The sequence below is a fragment of the Toxotes jaculatrix genome, chromosome 19 (assembly GCF_017976425.1).
Source record: "Toxotes jaculatrix isolate fToxJac2 chromosome 19, fToxJac2.pri, whole genome shotgun sequence".
Taxonomy (NCBI): Eukaryota; Metazoa; Chordata; class Actinopteri; family Toxotidae; genus Toxotes; species Toxotes jaculatrix.
This window is the reverse complement of record NC_054412.1, coordinates 18605835-18629510: the sequence shown is the minus strand read 5'-3', so window position 1 is coordinate 18629510 and position 23676 is coordinate 18605835. Positions and strand designations below refer to the sequence as shown.

General features: G+C 42.4%; 1 protein-coding gene across 4 annotated transcripts in view; it reads right to left on the bottom strand.

The window, feature by feature from the left end:
* The window catches only part of enah (ENAH actin regulator), a 101037-nt gene that overhangs the window by 22723 nt on the left and 54638 nt on the right, over window positions 1–23676 (bottom strand). For all 4 annotated transcript variants that reach the window (XM_041064308.1, XM_041064307.1, XM_041064309.1 and 1 more), the window contains exon 4: window positions 8796–8868. In XM_041064308.1, the coding sequence (XP_040920242.1) occupies window positions 8796–8868 (73 nt within the window). The remainder of the gene's footprint in view (window positions 1–8795; window positions 8869–23676) is intronic.

Sequence of the window (23676 nt, the reverse complement as noted above, 5' to 3'; positions counted from 1 at the left end):
GCTGCAGAGGACTCAAGGCCCTCACATCCACCTGTCTGCTCCACAGGGTTATTCTGACCAAATTACTTTTCTGAAAAGTCTTTCTTTACATTTGATTCATCTCAATCTCCCAAAGTCCCAGATTATTTCTTTACAGCAGCAGGGGATTCTCCCCATCTAAGGCTTCTTTCTTCCTTCACCAATAGTGAGAGAGAGAGAGTGAGAGAGAAAGTGAGAGAGAGAGAGAGAGAGAGAGAGAGAGAGAGAGTGAGAGAGAGAGAGAGAGAGAGAGAGAGAGAGAGTGAGAGAGAAAGTGAGAGAGAGAGAGAGAGAGAGAGAGAGAGAGAGAGAGAGAGAGAGAGAGAGAGAGAGAGAGAGCAAAGAATGGAAAGAAAGGACAGAATTTTCAAAAATATACACCATGGCACAATCCTGGTGTGTGTAATCACTTTCAGATTGATTTTCCATATAAAAAAAATGAAAAAAAGTCAATTCAGTTAAATTTTCTACAGCTTTTTCATTTGTTAGATGAGTGTATAATTAATATTTACATCTTTTTTTTTTCTAATTTCTATCTATGAAATCCTGAATGGAAAAATGGAGAACAGAAATATAAGAAAATCTGAATACTTCATGCCTTGGATTGCTATGCAAATTTTCTATACTAGGAACTTGGGACCTGCCCCAGTTCTCACGGTGTTTCAGTGGTCCACTGATGTAATTACAGACACACAGAGGTAACCTGGATTCGTGGCCAATGGAAGCATGGCAGTGCCACGTCTCTGAGGATTTCACGGTCTCTTCTGGGGGCTTCCCTCATCTACAATAATAGATTCTCTCTGATAGCAAATTAGTCCCAGTAGGATCCTCAGAGCCGTAACAGCAGCAGAAAATCTTCATGATTAAATACATCTCATCATGTAATGGTGTGATGGTGGTGAAATCAGTTTCATCAGAAAGGAAGTCCACATGCAGTTAGGAAAGAGGAAGTATAAATGTAATAATAATAACTACACAGTAAATGAATAGAAAAATTGGATAAATACAAATGTGTCAAAAGTAATGTGCCCAGAAATCAGGAAGAAAGCACTGATATAACCTGCACCGATTCACATGAAAACCACCTGGTCTCTCATATCAAGTGCTGGCAACAACAGTGTTAGGGGTATGACTCACATCAGAGGCTGGCCAGCGACATGATGAATGATGGGTATTCTGTTATTGGGAAATTTAAAAAAAAAAAAAAAAAAAAAAAGAAGAAAATGGAGATTTTCTGAGCACTGGTGGAGATTTGCTCTCTCGGAATCAGTCATCGTCAAGTGCACTTCAAGGACCAAAGAATAATTAGGACCAGATGAATTTCAGTCTCAGATTCAGTTGGAAACTCAGCTCCCCACATAGCCGATCTCATACAGGAAATGACTGCTTTCACTCTGACTGATTTGCACTGTTATTTCATGTATATTTAAGAGCTAAAGTTTGTCAAGGCTAACCAGCCATCACGTTTACAGATATTGGGTTAGAAAAGAAATATGTGCACAGCAAGCCGGTACTCAGTCAAGGTGCAGAGCTGAATCACTGAATAAAGGACGTAAACAGTTTAGAAAATGTGTGACAGAGAAATTCACATCCTCAATGAAAGAATCTCAAGATCCAGTTCAAAAATCGTTTGATGCCCATGGGGGAAACAAATAATACGCTCACTATATCCACCACAGAAATGGCCTCAAATGACAAACACTATGGCACCATGCAGCAAGAGGTGGATTCATTGGTGAGTAAGCTGTCACTGTACAGGACCTGGTGTGGCTGCTGTGGTGTTCATTACAGCTGAGGTTGTCCTTCTGAACCATGTGAACAGGCCTCAGTTCACCATCCTGTCCTGGGGACATTTCCACTGGACACATGGTTGACCTGTTTCAGCCTCCTTAACCATCTAAGCTACCCCCGTCATCTGTTTTCAGAGGGCTGTTTGTTACAAAACATGTCTGAACTAACAGAGACACTGTGATCTGTCTCGTGTTACTTCTTGTTTTTTTCCATGACACCCGTTGGTGAAGAGGGTGAACTTGCTGAATGTCCTAATTAGAGTAGAAAAGCAACCTCAGCTGTAGCTGCCCTGTTGTTTCCTTTGTTGTAGTCAAACGACTCTGCCGGTGCTGATAAATGCTGTTGGCTAATTTTACCCTGAAAGGACAACAGAGTTGTGAATTAGTTACTTTGGGATTTCTGCTTGAGTGCAATACAAGACTAGTGTACTGCCAATGACACACACACAAACACACACACCTCACCATTCCACTCAACAGGAGATCATAGCATTCCTAAACTATGAGCACACAATCCTAAAATAACCTGTCTGGAGAGACATGTTTGAGATGAGTGTCTTTGTATGGGGGGGCAATTGTGCGTCTGTGTACGTTTGTGTGCTTGCTCATAAGTCCAGAGGACAGCGAGCCTGTCGTCCATCAGAGAGACACCTTTGAGTTTACGACACAGCGTAAGCTTTTCAGCTGATGTCATGCGATCGTAACGCTGGCCCTCTCCGCACACGCATTCCTGCTCAGTGAGAGCAGCGGCTCTCGCTGCCAAAATTTTTAGTAGTTTGACACACTTTCATTGAGAGTGGCAGAAAAAGAAGGAGAAACCTTCTGTCCTCAGTCCTCACAGCTGAGCTGGAACACAAGGTTCATTTACTGACACACTAATTATTTCAACTATAAAAAAAAACTAAACAAAAGAAATTTGTAAAAAAAACACCAGGAAAAAGAAGAGGTGGATAAAATAAACTGTAATTATATTGCATCCAGAATTTGAAGATATTATGTAGTGTGTGTTATTATGTAGATAATTCATTTTTCCATCCCTGCAGTGTTTCCTGTAACATGCTGCCATATGAGCCCAAAGCACAAAAGTTGGTAATTTGTTGTTTTTATCAAATGTTGCTCTTTTTTTTTTCCACACACACATTTGGTGTTTGTGGCCAAAGAGCTCTCAATTGTTTTGCAAACTTCAGACAGTGACTTTTGTGATGAAGAAAGGTAGAAAGGTTTCTCGCTGATGTCTCTTCCATGTAGCTTGTGCACCAACTGCACAGTGGAACAGTGCACCTCCGCTCAGCTAAACCTTGGTGCAGGTCCTTTGCAGTCATATGGAGGGTTTGATCTGCCTGTAGTCTGTCCAGTAGTTTTATCTGAAACTTTCCAGATCGTGTTTTGACTTCCACGGCCATTTTTAACTGTCATTTCTTAATGACATCTCAGACAGTGAAAATTTCGGGCTGGACATGCTTTGATCTCTGTTAGCTTAATTTTCATATCCTCACTCAGTTTCTTCGAGGAACTACCACAAGGTTTGAGGAGTCAGAGAATTTATTCACCTAGTTCACCTCAGTTAAAGCAATCAACAAGTTAATGAAATTCTTTAGCAAGTAGAAGGGTTTGCACATGCCAAAATTAATTTTTAAAATTTAAAAATTTAAAATTTTTGAGCTTGTGAAAAAGAAGTAACAGTGAATTTACACTTGAATGCTCACTTTATGTCTGCTTACTGCAGGGGCCGTATTTACTCCTTTTCACTTCATATCTCAGCAAAATGTCATTTGCGGAGGAGGGCCAAACCGCTGTACAGTATATCAGTCACATTCAAACCATGAGGAGACCATGAAGAGAGCAGGAGGGCAGTGTGCACTGTGTTTAAAGCTCTGACCCAGTGCTGTTACTGCTATAAAAATGAAAACAACTTACTTTAAGTTAAAACTAAGACACTCGTAGCATCAATTATTTGAATTCAGTGTGATTGTGCTGAAGCACAGAGCCTGAGGAACATAGTGTCCTAATACTCACAGTCTGTATGAACTATTAACAATATATATATATATATATTTTTTTTTTAATAAATTTGAGTATTTTATTACTTTCAAGTGACCAGTGCACAGATCCCACACTGAATGCTCCCTGTCTACACTGTCTTCATACTTCTTGCCTCTGATGGGTGAATCTAAAGCGGGCTTCTCTTCACGTCCCTCTCTCCGCTTTGCAGGGGAACGTCACAGGATTCAAAGCTGTGAAAAGCCTCCTGCACCGTTTAACTGGCATCTCACTCGCCTCCTGACAAAAGTTGCCAGGGAAACCGTTGCTAAGGGAGCGTGGGCAGTGGCACAGCCTGAATCCCCGCATGCACATGCACGCACTCGCACACATATTCCTTTACTCTTTGCAAGAACTTACTATGACTTAGTTCAAGACTCCGTGAGGAAGAGTCAGGGAGGATTTGGGGTGATATCGGAAACATCAAAACAACGACTGTTGGAATTAAGAGCCAGGAAACACGAAGGAGGACAGATATATAGAAAAAAATATGCAAATAATGTTAAAATGGGATCTGTAGTCACAGCGTATGGAGATCAAAGGGTTGCAAAGGCATTCAAAACTGCTTAATACTCTCAGTTTAATAGTTTGGAGTTAGTTCATTAGCAACCAAATGATCAAAAGGGACTTAAAAACTGTAAATTCTGCAGTGGAGATAAACCTAAGGGAACAAAATGATAACAAAGCTCTACAAGGAAGCACACAAGCATCACATGAAACAGATCCATGGCAAAAGGAAAGCGGACTAAAACGATGCTCCTAATCCAACAAAATGAAACTGCACAGTTTCAAGTGAGGGCATCGGTTTTAAACACACCATCATGTTCAGCGAGCCTCGTCTGACAGGTGTCACTGCAGTCACAGCTTGGAGCCACTTCCATGCTGCTCTGTAGGCTGCTGCCCTCCCTTTTCCCACCGGCAACCCACCACTGATTCTTGAATAGAGACACACACCCACTGTTTCCACCAACCAACCAGCTGTATGCATGCCACGCTCTCTGTGTTCAAATGATGTGATTGGATGTGATCAAACTGCTTGTTCTGAACACTCCAGAAACAAAGCGGTGCTTTATAGACATTTTAAAGAGGTAAAACTATTGAATATTTCACGTTATTTTTTTTCTTCTTGATCCCAAAAAAAGAGTCTTGATCCCCTGGTGGAGAATCACTGACACAGGAAAGAGAAAAGCAGAAAAGCTGGACACAGAGAACATTTGCAACTTTCTACATTGAAAAAAGGATTTCAGCAATTATTCAGTTGTCAAAGAAGCTGCTGATCATTTCTCTGCCATTCAACTAATGGGTGAATCGACTAATCGACTAACTGACTGATGATGGGGCTAGGTGAAAAGTACCAAATTTCATGGCAGTCTATCCAATAGCTGGTGAGACAGTTTGGCCTGGACCAGCGTGGTGCACTGACCGACATTATGCCATCCCTTGAGCAACTGGCATGGAAACTTAAATGGACTGAAGACCCAGTTTAAAAATATATATATATCTGCTGTATATATACACTGGTGATAAATTTGACAAACCATTAAGTCTTAAGCCCTGTTTCAGCTGAATTTTATTTTTGTTTAATCACTTTTGTTTCAGTCTTTTATTCTGAAATGTTTCAATGATTTCTTTTTATTTTATCTTAGGTAAATAATATGTCACATTCTGTATTTGCCACATTGCTACAAGTGACAACTGTGCTAAATCTCCAGGGACACTGAAGTCTGGCGAAAGCTGCTGGCCAGCTCCTCAGCAGCTCGCCTGATTGGCTACACAGATCCAGGAAATGTTGACTGAATAAACCGGAGCCCAGATGGACCACATGGACCTACACAGGTCAGGATCAAGTCCAAGTCCCACACACACACACTCACACACACTCCGCGTGTCAGGTGTCCCGCTAAGATAAGATAGCATGCAGTTTTGAATATGCGTGTGTGTGTTTTCGTATTCAAAAACCGTGACTGTCGTGTGAGAGTATGTGCAGATGTCAACATGTGTTCACGAGGATGTGCTCCACATGTTGCTGTTGTGTTTTCGCCCTCTCTGTGTGTTAAAAACCAGCAGCTAAACGCTAATAGAAGTTTAACACACACACATTCACATCCTTAACCTCTACCGTTTCATTCAAGACCATGCGACACATTTCCTCTCTCTCTCCCGGCGCGCACACACACTCCCCTGCTCCCACGCAGCTATTTATACCACTGCCTATTATTTCCAGCTCATGTCTTTTTAATCTGAGGGTAGCACCCAGTATTTCTGAACAGGTGGTTTATTGGCAGTCTTTCCTTCAGTCATGCATGAATCCGCTCAAACATGCGTCGAGTATTTGCATCGATCCATAAATTCATCCTTGAAGCGGCATGGCCACGCTCTTCTCCATCCATCTGTGTGTCAAAGAGAAGGAGGACCGCAGAGGAGATGGAGGAGGAAACAGATGAATAAATAGACGGTGAGAAAGAAAAGGAGATGAGCACCGGAATTTCCTTGAACACCTGTGGTTGCTGAGGGATGAGGTGGTCTGGCTGATCTTCTTAAATGATGCAGAGAACGAAAGAGGACAGGAGGAAAGTGACCATCCACATCTCCAGTTCTTTCTTTTCTCTCTCTCTTTCCATTTCCATTTCAGGCCACATGGCTCAGTATGACACACATTCCCTATGAACAGCATTGTAACTGAATGAAGTAAGAGACATAGCCAAAACTGAATAGGACATGTGCGTTCCAAAACCGACAATTCAACATTCACACCCACTTCGCACTGTGACTGGTCAGCTGTGTGGAGACGAGAAAGGAGTCAGGGCCTGAACTTCTCTCTCTTACACAACTGTTTTTGTCACTTCTCATGAGAACAACAGTGTGCAAGACTGTGAAAGTCTTCCTGGAGAGACTCATCAGAAAATGTGGACCGTTGTCTCTGTATATAAACGATATCACATCTCTCACCTCTCTGCGACGACAGTAATAAGCATCTCTGCCTTCTAACGCGGTTGGACGAGACGACGTCCAAGTGAATTCTGTACAAACATAACCCAGCACTTCACTGAGAACTGGTTCCCTCTCCAAGAGGCTGGCCTGTCTACAACGGCGGACTCTGTAAACAATGAACAGAGGCTGCACGAGCTGGTTTATCGACTGCGGCTCAGGCATGTTCCAGCCTCAGGCACACAGAGACGAGCTGCTGTGTGTCTTTGCACCTGAGCTAAGAAAATGTAGAGCAAAGTGAGTGAAAGAATTTTCATTTTTCATTTTACTGCGAGAGGCAGGTTATCTGAAGTTAGCCGTGATGGAAAACCATCTGAACAGCGCAGCTGCCTCCACAGCCACGTTGATTTCGTGCTGTTTGGTCAGGTGGTTAATAAAACTACAGCCAAAGCTACAAAGTCTTTTATGCCACAAATTAAAATCCACGAAATGCTTTGATGAAGGTTGATGATTTAAAGCTGGGATTAAATAACTTTTTTTTTTTCCAACAGATGTCGAGTGCAGATGCTTTTCTCTGTCTGTAAACCTCCAAACAAACAGTCAACCAATCTGAGTGGATTACTGAGAGCGGTGCACTGATTAGATGTGACACAGCCACTCAAAAATAACTTGAGCATGTTTACGCCCCGACAACCCCTCAGCATCTTCCAAAGCTTACAGTATGTTAGCTTTCCTTTCAAAGGAGCGGGAGGCTTGATGTGAGCGTGTGTGCTGCCAATCCATTTCTACACTACTCTTCTCACCCTCCCTCCCTCTCTCCCTCCCTCTCCATCCTCACTCGTTTCATCCCATTCTCACTCTGCTCTACACATCCTTTATTCGCGCTCTCCCAAACGGGCTGACATTGGCCTCTGTATCAGCAGATGACCTCAGTCACTGATCCACTAGCTGCCTGTCTGTCATCCGCCGCTAAATATGGAACAACCGAGAGAGGGAGCAAGGAGGGGAGAGGGGAAAGAGAGGTGAGAAGAAAAAGAGACGGATGAAGCCAGACACAGACAACGGGGCGGAAGTGAGAAAGCTGAAGGGGGAAGGAGGAAACATCAAAAAGAAAGACGAGGTGGAAAAGGGGAGAGAGAAAAGGCTGCGGCCAGATCCATCAGGATCTCAGACCTATGGAGTCTATAAAAAATCATGTTGCTGTGTTTGCATAGCAGAGATGATTACTGATTATTGATTTTTGGCCTTCTCTGATTGGTTAATACGCCGAGGATCGATCAAAGACTATAGAAGGGAATATCTCTGTACTGCTGCAGGCTGTTCAATCAGTCTAGGTCACAGAGGCCTTTGACAGCACCTCTACACACTAAGCTATGTTTGGAGCCTTTTTCAACTAAATATTTAGTAATAAATAAAAATTACAGACCGGAGCTTTAAATCTTTGTACAAACTTTTATGGTGAGCAGGTTTGAAAATCTGGGCCAACAGCTGGCCTCCATTAATACAGCAGCATGTGTGTTTGCATGCAAGTATCTGTGTGTGAGTATAGCTGTTTTCTCATACTCACACACATGTACTTGCATACACACTCACACACATGACGAGGCCTGGAGTCGCCCTTTCACACGTGCGGCACACAGCCGGAGATCATCCGAGTCAGATGCGTTCACACATACAGATCCTCCGGGTGATGTCTAGATGAATTCATGGTTGCAATGTATGTGAGAAAACACTATATGTGTGTGTGTGTGAGAGAGCCTCATTATCACCAGAGGGAAACACTGGCCTGGTATGGGGAAGGAAAATAACTCACTGGGCGTGTGTGTCTGAGTGTAAGACACTGACAGAAACAATAATTATTTATAAATTAACAACTGAGAAAAAGAAAAGAGATCTAAGAAAAGGGAGAGATAGTGATGGAAGACGTGATGGTGCCAGACAGGGTGAGCTGACTATTTTTATTTTAAGAGACAATGTTGAAGCCTTTGTCTGAACTTTTAAGGTTTGCGTGGTCCTTACCTTCTCTGCAGGTCCATCTCCTCTGGTGTGGGGCCATTTTGAACCTGGGGGCCCTGTCTGGGCAATGTGGGACCTGCGGAGGGTGACACACACAGACAGCTGTGGTTAGAAAGCTTCTGTGAAAGTTGTATGCAGCCATCAGTAGAAACAAGCTTTATCTTAAAACCTCCAAACAGGTCAGAGAGGAAACAAGAAGATTCTGCTGCTTTGAATTTACTTCTGCCTTCATGTCCTCTGAAGTCACCTTTCATTTATGTGCTTTTTAAATTTTTTTTTTTTCAGCACACACTATGGAAGAGCAGACCTGAAGTAGGTGATTTCTGCTGAACTGGCCGCAGCTTGAGTCAAACACAGTTATAGCTGGACAGGTCTCCTAGTGTGGACACTGAACCTGTGACCTTTCCTGTACATACGTCTCTAAGTAACCACCGGACCAACATGGTACCTTGTCAGGTGCTGTTCCCATCACTGAAAACCTTTCCTTCAGTAAAAGCAACAATTCCATCAGTCAGGAAATAGTCCTGCATTCAACTTGCGTTAGCAGCAAAGTGCCTTCAGGCTGCTACATAATCACATGCTTCCTATAAGGTCTAAACATATCCGACCATAACACTAAGAGTGCCACATGATCAGAACTGGGCCTCGTTCCCTCTGCATACATGTCGGCCAGCTACACTGCAAGCTGAGCTCATGTTATGTTTTGTTTAACAGAGCTGAAATGACTAGTTAATTAATCGTAAATGTCATTTAAACAAAAAATACCAATAATGTCCTGCTTCCATCCTGTCAAATATAAGTTGTTTTTTTAAGAAAAGTATGTTTATACTTAGCAGTAGTTACTCATCAGCTTACAGTGATGTTTTATTTGTCATTTGCAAATTTTTTCAGTCATGGTAAACATGGGATTATCAGTGAAAAACAACAACGCAGCAGGTGTTAGTGTGTCAGTGTTTCTGCATGTAGACAGACCAAGAGAGACAACATAACGAAGGCCTAAATGAGGGATCAACACAGACACACAGACAGCTTTCTGTGAGTGCATCTGTCCGGTTTTCATACCATAGGAAAAAAAACCACTGTCTAAGCACAAACTCTGAAACAGTGACAACACACACTGACCGCTGACGTACGCTCTGTGGCCTTTGGCGTGAGAACAAGAGACGCTCAAGCATCACTGTCTAATTTACACTTGTTAATGAGTTCACTTTTCTGCAAAACCTGAGCTGGGCCAGATGGACCAGCACTATGCTCTCTCTCTCTCTCTCTCTCTCTCTCTCTCACACACACACACACACACACACACACACACACACAGACTTGTGGATCTGGATGGAGGTGATAAGGAGGCAGATTTGATCGCAATCAGTATTCAGCCTGGTGTTAAATTAGTATTGTAGCTAATGCCAATACCAGCTGTGATTGGTATTGGCATTAGCTACCTTTCTACAGAGTCGAGCCAGTTGGAACAATAGCCCTGTTAGTTTTTTTTCATTATTTTACTTGAATTCAGCTTCTTTGTTGCATTTAAGACTTTTGAAAAATGAACCTAAACATAAACAATTTTTTGACTTCAGCAACTCTCAAAAGAAACAGTGACCTGATGCAAAATTTTCTAAAAACCACAGAAGGCCAGCCAACTTGAAAATCACCTAAAAATGTTAAGCTCCAAAGAGTGTGAAGGCAGGAAAACCAAATTTCCGGAGACACTGACTGTCTCGACAAAAACACAAAAAGATACAAAGATGAACACAAACTTGTCTTGGGTGGAAACAGAAGGTCAGAAAACAACAAAGAAGGCCTGTGTCATCTTTTAGTGGGACCTTGGGTAATAATGACTAAGGCCTGACTGTGATAAGATTTACTGGAAGCCAGTCTACAGGCTGCTGACTCAGCACAACCATCATTAAAGCAGCTGTGGATCAATGGAGCATTTAGGAGGTACAGCCCTGTCTGTGTGTGTGTGTGTGTGTGTGTGTGTGTGTGTGTGTGTGTGTGTGTGTGTGTGTGTGTGTGTGTGTGTGTGTGTGTGTGTGTGTGTGTGTGTGTGTGTGTGTGAGTGTGTGTGCTGACTGGAAACCATTCAATGACTCACTGACACCACTTAACAGGTATCTGTCATTACAAGATATATACAATCACAATGACCATAAAAGCACAATCCCAACTCAAGGTCTGTCTTACTAGCTTTTTCTCAAGCTCTCTCTCTCTCTCTTTCTCATATCATATCCTCTTCATCAGTGGATAGAGTTTGCTCGGTCGTCATGGAGACGGATCTGTTGTGAGCAGTCTTTTTTTTTTTTTAAATATAAATCTTTTCTCCACATGCATAACACAAACTTTGGAGTTATTCATTATTATTATTATTATTATCACTATATAAGCTCAACGTCTCACTGACGTTTTCCTCTTGTGAGGGCTGAATTGAAATGCTATTGAATTAAGCCGAGTCTTCAGGCAGTCAATATCTATGATTGTAATTGCTGACATGGTCTCGCGTCTCCATCTTCCGCTGCCTGTGGGTGTAATCGTGTTACTGTCTGCTCTAATAGAGCTTATGTGCTAATGACAGAACACAGAGAGCAGCCTCGCAGGGCCGCGCCCCCGAAAGCTGCTCAGGAGGGAGGACTTAAGATCAGATCAGCGGGCCGGGCATTCGTTTAAGCCTCATTTTCTTATTAGACCCAGCTTTTTATTACCGTACCTTATTATTTAACAACGTCACAACAAGGAACTGACATTTCGCAGCATCTTACGTTTGGACTCTGAAGGCGCCCTCTCCAAACAGACATCCAGTCGTTTTCCATTCTCGTCAAACTGAACGTCTTAAGCGATCTGAATTGATTCAGTGACCCCAAAAACACTATCTGACACAATACTGAGACAGGAAGGAAAGAAGAAGCGACAGAGACAGGGCAAAGACAGAAGGCACAAAGTAAAGCTGAGAGAGCCTGTGTGGCATTCACAGACAAAAGCAGAAAGAGAAAACATTAGCAGGTCATGGGATCACTATCTGGTTTACACATACACCTCAGAGAAGGAGACTGTTTGCAGTATCTCATCTCCTCAGCAAGATTACAAGACTAAGGAGAGGAAAAAACAAGAGTCAGAGAATGTAAAGACTCTTAAAAAGAGTCTCCATAAATACAATAAGTACTTATAAACACAAATCCTGTTTCCATAACTGATAATATAGTTTCCGGCTGAAGTCGAGCACAATATCCCACAGCATAGTTTACAAACATAAACATATACAAACAGTGGAACAGCCACAGAGGCCTGTTCCCATCACTGCTGTGATACCTACATGAAGGCAGAGTCAGAGTGGGCCTCCTCTGACAGCAAATGTAGCACCACAGTCCGTGCTGGGCCCCGTCTGACTTGTTGCCAGGCCTCAGTGCAACCACCACCCTGCTGTTCGCTCCCCTCACACACCCAGCTCCCCCACTACAGTCCTGGGAGGTTGTGTACAAAACCATAGCTCAGGTCTCTGGAACTTCTCCTTTCAGTTTCCTGTGCCTTAGTTCTGCATCATCCAGAATCTCAGATAAATGGATGAACTAAAATTCCACCATGATTAAAAAATAAAAACAGGTTATTGAGCCTCCTTCTGTTGCAGTAGCCGGTTGAGTTCTTTGTCCTCTGTAATCTGATGCCTTAATATTCAGACGGTGCACCTTTAAAGATGACGCTGAAACGCCTGGCGCGGTTGTTCTCTGTGCTGGCTCTCCGATGGATTATAATTGATGGAAACAAAGAGAGAGGAGAGGGAGGGATAGGGAGTGGGAGGGAGGGATAAACATGAGAGGGAGAGAGAGCACGAGATTAAGAGAAGAGAACGAGAGCCAGACAGAGACAAAGGATGAGGAGAGAGCAAGGAGACAAAACACAACAGGCAGAGAAAGAGAAAGAAATATGTACAGGATGTGGAAGGACTCGCTACCTGATGGGCTGGTCAGCCAGCTTCTACTTCCTGGATCCAATCTATTATTCATACACCGGATAGAGAGAAGGACACAACGCTCTGTGTGTGTGTGTGTGTGTGTGTGTGTGTGTGTAGGGATATGGTGGATGTCTTTTACCTAAATTATTCATTTAGATCTCAGAAAGTAGCATCAAATGGTAAAGAGCCAGTTCATCCAAATGAGAAGAAAAGATATTTTCTGGCTATGAAGGTACCCTCACAGAGCTGCACACCTGCTTATTTATGCTATCATCCCATAAGCCAATTATGTGTCAGCAGTGCAATGTCTGAAACCCTGCAGCTCACATCAAACATCAGAATGAGGGAAAAAAAACGTGATCTCAGTGACTTTGACCGTGACATGATTGTTGGTGCCAGATGAACTGGTTTGAGTGTTTCAGAAACTGCTAATGTCCTGGGATTTCCACACACAACAGTTCAACTCAGAGTGGTGTGAAAAACAAACAAAAAAGATGGCTCTGGATTTCTGCTGAGGCTGCAAACAAACAAAGTTCTGTGGACTAATGAAATAAAAACCAACCTCTATCAAATTGATGGACAGAGAAAAGTGTGGAGGAATAAAAAAAAAATAAAAAAAAAAACAGCTCACGACCCAAAGCCACCACCTCGTCTGTCAAACATGTTGGTCCTGTTCTGGTTTGGACATGTGTGGCTGCCAATGGAACTGGCACACAGGCATTTCACTGCTGACTGAAGCAACAGGATCAGTGTAGGGCTGTACAGGAGCATTCTGTGCTCAGATCCAGCCATATGCATCACAACTCACTGGGCATAAATGTGTTAAGAGGACTTTATCTCCCTATCACTTTGGAGAGGAGACTCCTCGATCACAGACAGACTCCTGTGGAAACATGGAAAGGAAATTCCAACTGTCTTCACTCTGTCAAAGTCAAGCTGACTGTAAGACAAATGTCCACATCCGGGTTTATTTAGAGGACCTGGTAAAAAAAAAAAAAAGCTCAGATTACAGGGTGGTCGCATTTTAGAAAGACACAATCCACATATAGAGGCATATGGAGCTCGTGATGTCATCCTGCAAGATCTGTTGTCGGGTAGAAATGACAGCATCTATAGCTACAACTTGTGATTGGCTGCAGCCCAGGCTTAGCAGGAAGAGAAAATGACACATGATCTATAGACAGACATTTCTCTATTAAACAGATCAGATCCATTCCCCAAGGTTTTAGTTTGCTCCCACTGAGGAAACTTAAGAGTGCAATGTTTCATGAGAAGCTACATGATCACCCTCTCCAAAACAAGTGAGGACTCCTCTGTTTCTTTCCCAAATATGGGATGAGATGGGAGAATTTTAAGTTGATAAAAAAAATGCTTTGTCCACTAAAGGTAGGACCAAATACACATCTGGACATTTTTATCCTGTTTGGACTAATTCTCTCCACAGAAACTGCTGGTAAATATAAACTAAGACAGAAGACAGAGACAGAGGAAAAACAGAACACCTACAGTCTGCATTTGTTTAAGAGTATTAACTGAGAAGCTACAATGCTTTTGTTCCAGAGTTGAGATGTTCCTAATGGCTCTTGTGCTGCTCTGTCTCCTTTCCCGCTGACGTCAGTGTTTCCAGCAGAAGACGGTGAAATGGTTATTTGAGGTCTGATTAGGACGCTCCATCATCAACAATTATATTAGATGACCAATGAAAATGGGCTACTTGGCACACACACACACACACACACACACCTACTTCAAATCCTCTACAGGGCGTCCAGCTCTGCTCATCAATTGTTATCTCTCTACCTCTGTGCTCTCTGTCAGCTCTCTTACCTCTGTTCACCTTCTCCGTGACTTTATTACTTTAAAACAACCTGTCCATTAACCTCAATCGATGGCTGATATTACAGTGTAGGGACTTAGACGCCCTCACACACACACACACACTCTCTGCCATCAAATTCAGTGACTTCTTAATGACTTTCAGAGTCTTTTTTTTTTCTTTTTTATCAACGGTCCAAGGACTCAAAAGTCCCGTCTTCCTGCCTCATCTTGTAAAGAAATCATTTCTTTTAAAACTCGTGCTGAAGCACACTCATGAATTTCGATGCTGTTCTTTGATTAACTAGGAAAAAAAAGTCTTCCTTTTAAGGACATCCATTCACTTTCGGAAAATACCTTCTAACATTTTTCTCAAATCCAAGGCAATGCACTGATGAATGAATTTCTTATAATTTTTTATAGCAGACAGATGTTTTTTTTTTTCAACCCTGAAGCTTTGAGAAGTTTTCACTTCCTGATTTAGAAACGCAACATAAAAAAGACAAATTATAGCCAGGAGTTTGGTTCATTCAGGATTAGTATTATCATAGGACCTCTGCCTTGATCAAAGTACATTAATTAATATGTTAATTAGCACTGGATCCGAGTACAGACTCATTTGTCGGAGGTTAAATTCTCTGTGGGTCTGATGTGAACTGAGCTGCTTCCATGTGTTTTCTCTGACTCCTCCACTGTGTCCTACATGTTGGGGGGGGATTATTTTGGGGCTCAGGGGAGTCAGGATGTCTAGGAGGGCAGTGGGATAACATCTAAACCACTGCCGCCACTGCCGAGCACCGCATCTCCATCACCCACATGTCTGACTGTCGGACATTTGATTCCAACCCAGTGGCCTGTCAGAATATTTGTGTGACACGGCAGGGATGATCCAGAAACCAGTGTCAGACGAGGAGGATCAAATGTCAGAGTGACACCACCTGCAAACATGCACTTATTATAGTTTCAGATCTGCCCGGCAACAAGTGGCTTGCCCTCGCAGACAGCCTTGAATGGTTAAGGTGACAGAAACCGGGTCAAAGGAATCTAGACCAAACCAAAAAAAATATCACAAGCTCTTCTGGATTTCTAGAAGCACAAGACACCTCAGAAATATCCTACATCTCTTTTGCATCATTTTATACACATTTTCCCAAAATCCATCTGGACATATGTTGCATCTTGGGATGCACAGACTTAACACTTCCTTTCCTAATCATGATTCCCATACCAGTGCTAAATGGAAAACCTGTATCAGCCAATGTAACTGATGGCAGATGGATTATAATGACACTGCCAAAGAAACTGTACTTAATGTAGATTGGTTGCATCATGACAGATAACTGATCCACTTATTAAGAACAATGTCTGTCTCCAAAGCAAATATAAAATGTAATGACTAGTGGGATTTAAGAAGTTAAAGTTAGTGGTATATGAATGGCTAGTATGAATGTAGAATATTCTCTGTAGTAAAACACTGAAAAAAATGATGATGAACTGTCCAATTACTTTTGAAACATCACGGCGTGGGTACGAGGTGTTAAAAGAGCCATATCTCCCACACAGTTCATTCAATATTGACTTTAACCTACTCAAATGAAAGCTGAGACTTGAGACTTGGTGTTTTAATGTACTATCCATTCTTTTATTTCAAGCTGAATGTGCTGAAACACAGAACCTGAAGGACAAAAAACACAGTAGAATTGTACACACATCTACCTCAATCTGCTTCTCCAGTGAAATGAGTCTGCGATCGTTCGTAACCGGCAGTCGACGCTCAATAAACTGTGATCATTTCTGCAACGCTAAATTACACCAGGCAACATTTCAGATGGAGCGGAGGGAGAGCGACACTGCTATAAAACTCTACATCAGGGCTAAATGAAATAATTTATAAGGATGTTTTATCCGTCAGAGCGTTCATGATGTCTGCCACGAGATTTTAGAGAGCTCCACAAATGCGCAATTATGGTCAGTGGCATAAAATGCATTTAGGAATGTTGGCTTCCAGCATGACTTCTATGAACTGGAAACACTTTTATACACCGAAAATTACAAGCCCTGGGATTTGAGCATTTTTCAGTGCTGTTACTTGCTATTCAAATCCAGGAAACAAACAACTCTGGTTGTTTTGCGTCTGTCGGAGCCCCAAACATGACACAGCTCATGGTGGCTCATTAAGTATTTTTCTCAAATGATGGAAATATTTGGACGAAATCACTCCCAGCGAGGACTGATGATCAAAAAGTCTCACTGTCAAAGAGCTGAATTACAGGGCATGGCAGCTGATAATTTCAGATGTCACACTCTGAATGAGGAGAGAGCGTGCTTCTGGTAAATAATCCAACATCATAACCAGAAACATATTTAACTGGAGCTTGCGATCAGCCTGAGAAAGAAAAAAAAAAACAAAAAACAAAACGACATGATAACTCAGCTTTGGGTCATACGACACCAATTTGAAATCAGCGTACTCCATGCTGAGAGATGAAAGGACAACTGATTTGTGGGGAAGCAGTGATGAAGTTTGAGAATCTGGCTTATGTGACGGGGTTATTAGGACGGGAAGGACGGAAACACATTAGCATGACTTAAGTCTTTTGGTGTGAATGGATGTTTTATTTGTCTCAGCCAAAAAAAGATGATGATAGGTCTTGGTTGTTCAACTGAAGTGTTGGCAAAGTTGCAGTGGTTTTGGGTTTGGTAAGTGTTTCTGCAGTGATAATGATCCTTCCACCACTTAGTCTTTGGCCCTGGACTCAGAAAACACAGCAGCATTAAGGCTTGTTTTTCAATGGCACAATTAAAAAAAAAAATCTAAGGGTTGGTTGTGTTTTTATGTTTTAAAAAATTACTTATGGCCAAGGTATAGTTATCTGAATTCTTTTTTTTTTTTTTTTTTTTACTTAAATCTTTTACAACCTAGATGACATTGTTACCAGTGCGTGATAACATGCAGTCTTTTTCCTGGCACGTTTTCTGCCATTATATTTCTGGCTTTGGCACAGGAATATGGCGTCCTTACTCTTAGTGCTGTCAACACAGCTCTGATGGGTTTGGTTGTTTTTCCTGCCAGGGAACAGCTGTCGACGAGCACAACATCAGACCTATTTGAATCGCTAAAAAAAATAATAATAATAACAAAACCACACAATCAGAGATGCAGACTGTTATTCTGAGATCAGGAGCCAGTCTAGTGCTCAGTCATGGCATGTTACACTATACAAGTATGATCCTTAATCTGTTTTGAATTGTTCAGATTCTCTTGTGACTTGTTCACATGTAAGTTTGTTTCCTGTTTGCAGCTTTACCAGCTTTATGTTGCTCAATAAGTGGCTTATATTTTTTATTTTAATCCATTTAGCATTTGTATACTCATAACTGCAGCACTTAAGAAATCTACACACACACACACACACACACACACACACAAAGTGCACACTGCTGACAAACACAAAAGCACATCCGTGCCGTGGCTCACATATAACGTTAAACTTGTTTTCCTCTTTTAAAGATCAGGAGACCATGGCAACTGTGGTCAGTCCTCCCTGCAGCCTTCCTGCGCTGTTGTTACATGACAACTAGAGCACAGCTCAGCCAATGAAATCACAGAATGGCTCTGTAGCCAATCGGGAAGCCTCCACAAAGGCCTCGCTTCCGGCTAAAATATGTCTGAGGCTCGTGGGACAGAATGGTTAAACGTTTAAACACACACTCATGGATTTTTCACTTACATAATTAGGTTCATACACCAACATCCTCTTTATCCTTGTGCAATTTTAATCCTGTCAATCTAGACTGTTTATAAAATTGTGTTTAGTATTTAAATCGAGTCGTTCACATCCAGATCCCTATGTTCAAGGACCGGGTCACAGTAAAGGCATCAAAACTGATTCAGCGTATCAGGCTGTTGCAGAGCTGACACTGTTCTATTTACATTATTGATAATATAGGACTGCATTCTTTTTTAATTATTGATTAATGATCCATTGCCATTTGTAAAATGTCAGAAAATAAGAAAAATGCCTGTTACAGTTTCCCCAAGATGATGCATTCAAATTGCTTATTTTGTTTGAAAATGTGTCCAAAATCCAAAAAACTTTACACTGAAATGAAAAGTAGAAAAGCCATTGAAGAAATGACGCTTGTTTCGTCACCACATTTTACCCAAGCAAACCTGCATCTCAGTCAAACCACAAAATACAAAGTGTATTTTCTGATGAAACAGACAGGGGCACAATGTTGGACTGTTCACATCCTAATCAAACAAACAGCCACACCAATCGTCCACCCCCCCCTCCCTCCGACGGTCCTGTCAGGCCGACTACTCACTCCTGAGGATGATCTGAGCACGGCTGATCTTCTGTTTATCCACGGAGAATCGCTTAACTCTTGCTGGAGCAGGCATGTCTGTGGATACCGCTGTGACGGGGGCCTTAGGGGGTCCTCTGTTCACCAAAGCCACAATCAGCAGCAGTCAGAAAAATATACAAGAAAGCTGTCGGACCTCTGACTGACCTCTTTTTGACTTATCCTTCCTTTCTGATTTTTTATTTTTTACTTTCCTTTTCTCTTTAACACCTCTCTGCCTCTTTCTTTCTGATTTCTTTCTAAGCCTTTTTCTTTCTTCTCAGTATATAAGTATTCCTTTCTCTTTCTCTTCCTCTTCCAATATCAAAAGTCTCTGTCTGCCGTCGTCCAGCTGTGTTGTAATGTAGTCTACCATTTTGCCAGCCTACATTTGGCGGGCAGTCGCGATCTGAAAAGCATATAAACACATGCCAGACTGATGCGGTGCACGGTCGGAGGAGGTGTCGTAACCCTAAATGTTTACGCCACGTTTTCACCCTCATGACCTGTAAAAACAAACTCATTCTGATCCAGGAACGTAGACTGTTTCTATGGGACGGGCATGAAGAGTCCCTCCGTGTGTCTTTCTATCATTCCGCACCTCCACCTCTCTCAGATTTCAACCCCTCCTCTCCACAAAAGCTTTCACATGATCGAGAGCCGCATGGTGCACTGCTGGCAGGGACCACAAAGACTGAAAATAAATGACAAATCCCCAGTTAGCAACTTCTCACGTCTCCGTAGAGACAAGCTGCCGCTGAATCTGGCTAAGTCCGGCTGTCCAGACAAATAGACCAGAGAATTAGATCCTGCTCATCTGGCAAGAATTCATCCTATAATTAACTGTGAGCTCTATTGACTAATATTTGGAGGAAAATAAGTAAGTAGATTTGCTCAAACATTTTAGTAAGTCCAGTGCTAAGGTATTTGTGTTGTACTTGAGTATTTTAACTTCAAGGCAAATATTGTGCTTCACAAAACGAAATCAGGCCACTGACATAAATACATGACTTAGGAAAAGGAGAAACACCATAAAATAAACTGCAGATTTAGATTTTACAAACAAAAACTATAATTTGTTCATAAAATATGACACACGTTTACAGACTCAGCTGCTGAACAGTGTGTAAAATAGTTAGAAATTTGCTCCACATTAAAATGCTGCTTACATGTTAATTTGTCAACATTTATAGATCCATAATGTCATATAGTATTTAATAATATAAGTCAGTGCACAAGTTGAACAATGACAGCAGTTCATAGAATGGATTTCTGGTTTTAGCTTCTCAAATGCGAAGATGCAGCACTTTCCTCAGTTTTACATTATTGTAAATTGAATATCTTTAAGACTTATTTTTTAAATATTGATTATTCAATAATGAAAATAAGCGTGTGTGTGTCAGCGAAGGAAATAAAGGCACAGAGACAGAGACAGATATAAATATTTAGCTGCAGGGGGGCTGCACTTCATCCACAGACAGATATGGCAGTCATGCTGCTGGTCACATTCTTCCTGCAGCCTTTTCAACACAGCGTGTTTTGATAGGCAGCGAGCTGCTGACACTGACACACATCCAACACAATGTCACAGGTTAGGCCAGGACAGATTTGTTTTCTCAGCCTTTTATCCATCAAGGCTGTGTTTCAAAACTGATGAAGAGGGGGGGTGAACTAACACAGAGACTTTTATTGTGAAAATCAAATCTTTCCAGAACTTGTTTTGTCCCATTCAGACACAAATCTATCCATCCACCAATCCACTTCAACCTATCCCACCTCCTGTCCACCTTCTACCCATCAGTCCTCCGTTATACCTGTGACTTTCTGTTATTCACCTCATCTCTCCCCCTCCCTGCCGTGACCTGAGAGGAGCGGATTACTGGCCAGACCACAACACAGACAGACGCCCGGTTACTTGTGACCCATCCCTCCCTCTCCTAATCCTGGCCTTCCATCCAGCTCTACTTTAGCCTTTTTAGGAGAAAAGAGGAACCTAGATAAACAAAGTGTGTGTGTGTGTGTGTCTGGATCTCAGCGTGTCCGTGTGTGAGCTCACAGTTTTGAAATGACGTCACTTTGCCCCCGAGTCGGAGGATAGAGCTGCTCGCCTTCTGACTCGGCACATGGCAATGAAGAGAGGATGCAGCTGGTTTCAGTGATGTAAGACCACGTGATGAAATCGTGTGTGTGTGTGTGTGTGCCAAAAGTCTTAGAAGCGCACACACATACTGCACCCACACACACAGTCTTAAGAGTTACCAAAGCACACACATAGGCACACACACTTTCCACATGTCAGCAGTCACCACATCCACTTGCTTCCCAAAGATGTGATAAGATACTCTGTGATCCGTTCAAGGTGAGCACACATGAGCAGACGCACACACACACACACACACACACACCTTGCTGATGCGGGCGCCTCACAGAATAATTCTACGAAACACTTGGCTTGTTTTTTTTTGTGTCAACCAAACACTAACAACACAGAAACTGCACACTCGTGCATTTATTCATTTCCCACTGAAGCCTTTGAATAGCTGAAATAATCGCGAGGCTCTTCTTTGGCTATTTGGGTCAAACTAAACTTCAAAGAGATGAAATCACAGCAGTGGCAATTCCAGATTAGAAAAGGCATTTAGGAGAGAAAGCGATCAGTTTTAGCTACGATGATGACCCACCACGTTGTAGAATTTGTTTGTGTATTTGTACAGCATGTCTGCATCAGATACAACATAGCAGAACGAAATCACAGAAAGGGAAACAGGCCACCGAGGGCAAAGGTCACGAGCTGGTTTCACTGGTACATCCCAGAAATAATTTACAGCAATGTCAGATTAATTTGTCAGAGCATTTAATCCTCACTGTAGCTCAGATGTGGACCTGTAGCATGCTCCCGTCACGTGCTGCTTCTTTATATTATAATGACAACCTTCTAACCTCACACACGTGCATGGATACACATGATGTTTACAGCCAGAGTCCAAAAAATAAAATTCTCCAATCTCCCTAACAGCAGACTTTCATTTCAAGTCTACTAAATGTTTGTGGATGAGTGCTCTCAGGCTCAGGGATAAGAGAAGGGGAGCCACCATGGGTAAAGATCAGGATCAGGAATCAGGATCGGGCCGATACAGTGAAGACGACTGTAAATACAAGAGAAGCTGCAGAAATGACCCTCATTTAGAAAGCTAGCTAAAAGACTGGCTGCCATTACTGTCCAGCTGTTTGTCTTGCTCCATTTAAGCATCCCCACGGGCTGGGGGCTGACAAAGGTATGATTTATGTCTCCATTGATTACTGAGCTGTTCCTGTGGAGCGTGAACACTGCCTGGATTAGGTCACTGATTCCCACTGTAAGGCACTTCTGATAATAGCTTAGATAGCCAGTTTAAATCAGTTACTGCCCTCATCCACTGTAAATCAGCACTTTGTGTTCATGTGATGGTGTGAGAGCCACAAAACAAGTCCGACCAGACGACAGCTTCCACGTAAATTTAACACAGTGATAATGGCATCGAGCCAAACTACGCCGCATCACAGCTAAGGCATTAAAATGATCACTAAAAGCTTCCTCTCCACTGTTCACACAGCATATATCACCTCGTTCAACAAACACAGGTCTAAAATAAGTGATCTGACGCTCACTCATGTGGCAGGACTTTAACACCCACTGAGGGAGTGATGGAGGGTGAACCCCGTGTGTCGGGGAGGATTGTCAAGTCCACAGATGACTTAGACTGGAACAGGCGCCACCAGGAGCAGCTGTCAGGACACAAATATATTAGCAAAACAGTGGGGTTGAAAGGGGAAACCCTGTCGCCTTCCTCTGGCTTCTGTATGCAGCTCGCTCAACTGCTGAGAGAGGGAACGGGGCAAAAAGGAGAGAGGGAAGGAGCTAGAAAAGGGAAGGCGGTGTGTGAGAGGAATGAGAAAGTGACAGGGAGAGAGAGCCGGAGGAGATCAAGTGAGGTAAAAAATGGAAATGTTGGGGGGGTTCTCTGGTTGAGCTGTTTGTCCTTTGTCAAAAGCATTTGATGCTCTTATTTGATTATGGCTGAAAATACATTGGTTTAGAAAACTCGTTTCCTCGATTCTTATTTCAAGCACTGAACCAGAAATCTGCTGTCGCACAAACATGTGAACGTGCGCAGTGATACTCTTTTTGGACGGTCCCTAACTAAGGAGGAGGAATTTTTCACTGACTACTGCCATGGGTATCGTTTACCTCAGGCCCAGGGTCAGTGTCATCCATGTAAATTAGCTACATTCATTCAAAGCTCTATGGATGCACGTCGCTGTAAGTAACACAGCTTATGGCTTCGTTATTATGTTTTTTGCTATATATTCGGCTTTTGTCTTCAAGTGGGATGAGTTAGGAGCCAATGTGCTTTCAAATTTTTTTGATTTTCTTTTTTTTTTTCAGGAAGCCGACAGCTCACAGTATTTATGTGACTGGAGAGCAGAGCTCCCACAACTATAAACAATCCTCCACTGACATACAGTTTGCTTTCACATAGGCCAAATTTTGGATCCTGTCACAAGTTCCCTTCACCTTCTGTCACTTCTCTCTTTCTCTCACCCCCACACACACACACACAAACATGCCACACACAGCTCTTAGCACCATTAGGATAATGAGCTGCATCACTATCAGGTTAATTAGGGGATGGGATTAGAGTGTGGTGAGAGTACTGGCTTAGGGAGAAAGGAGGAGATGGTACAATAGAGTGGAGAGGAGTGGAGAGGAGAGGAGAGGAGGGAGGAGGATGTGGGTCA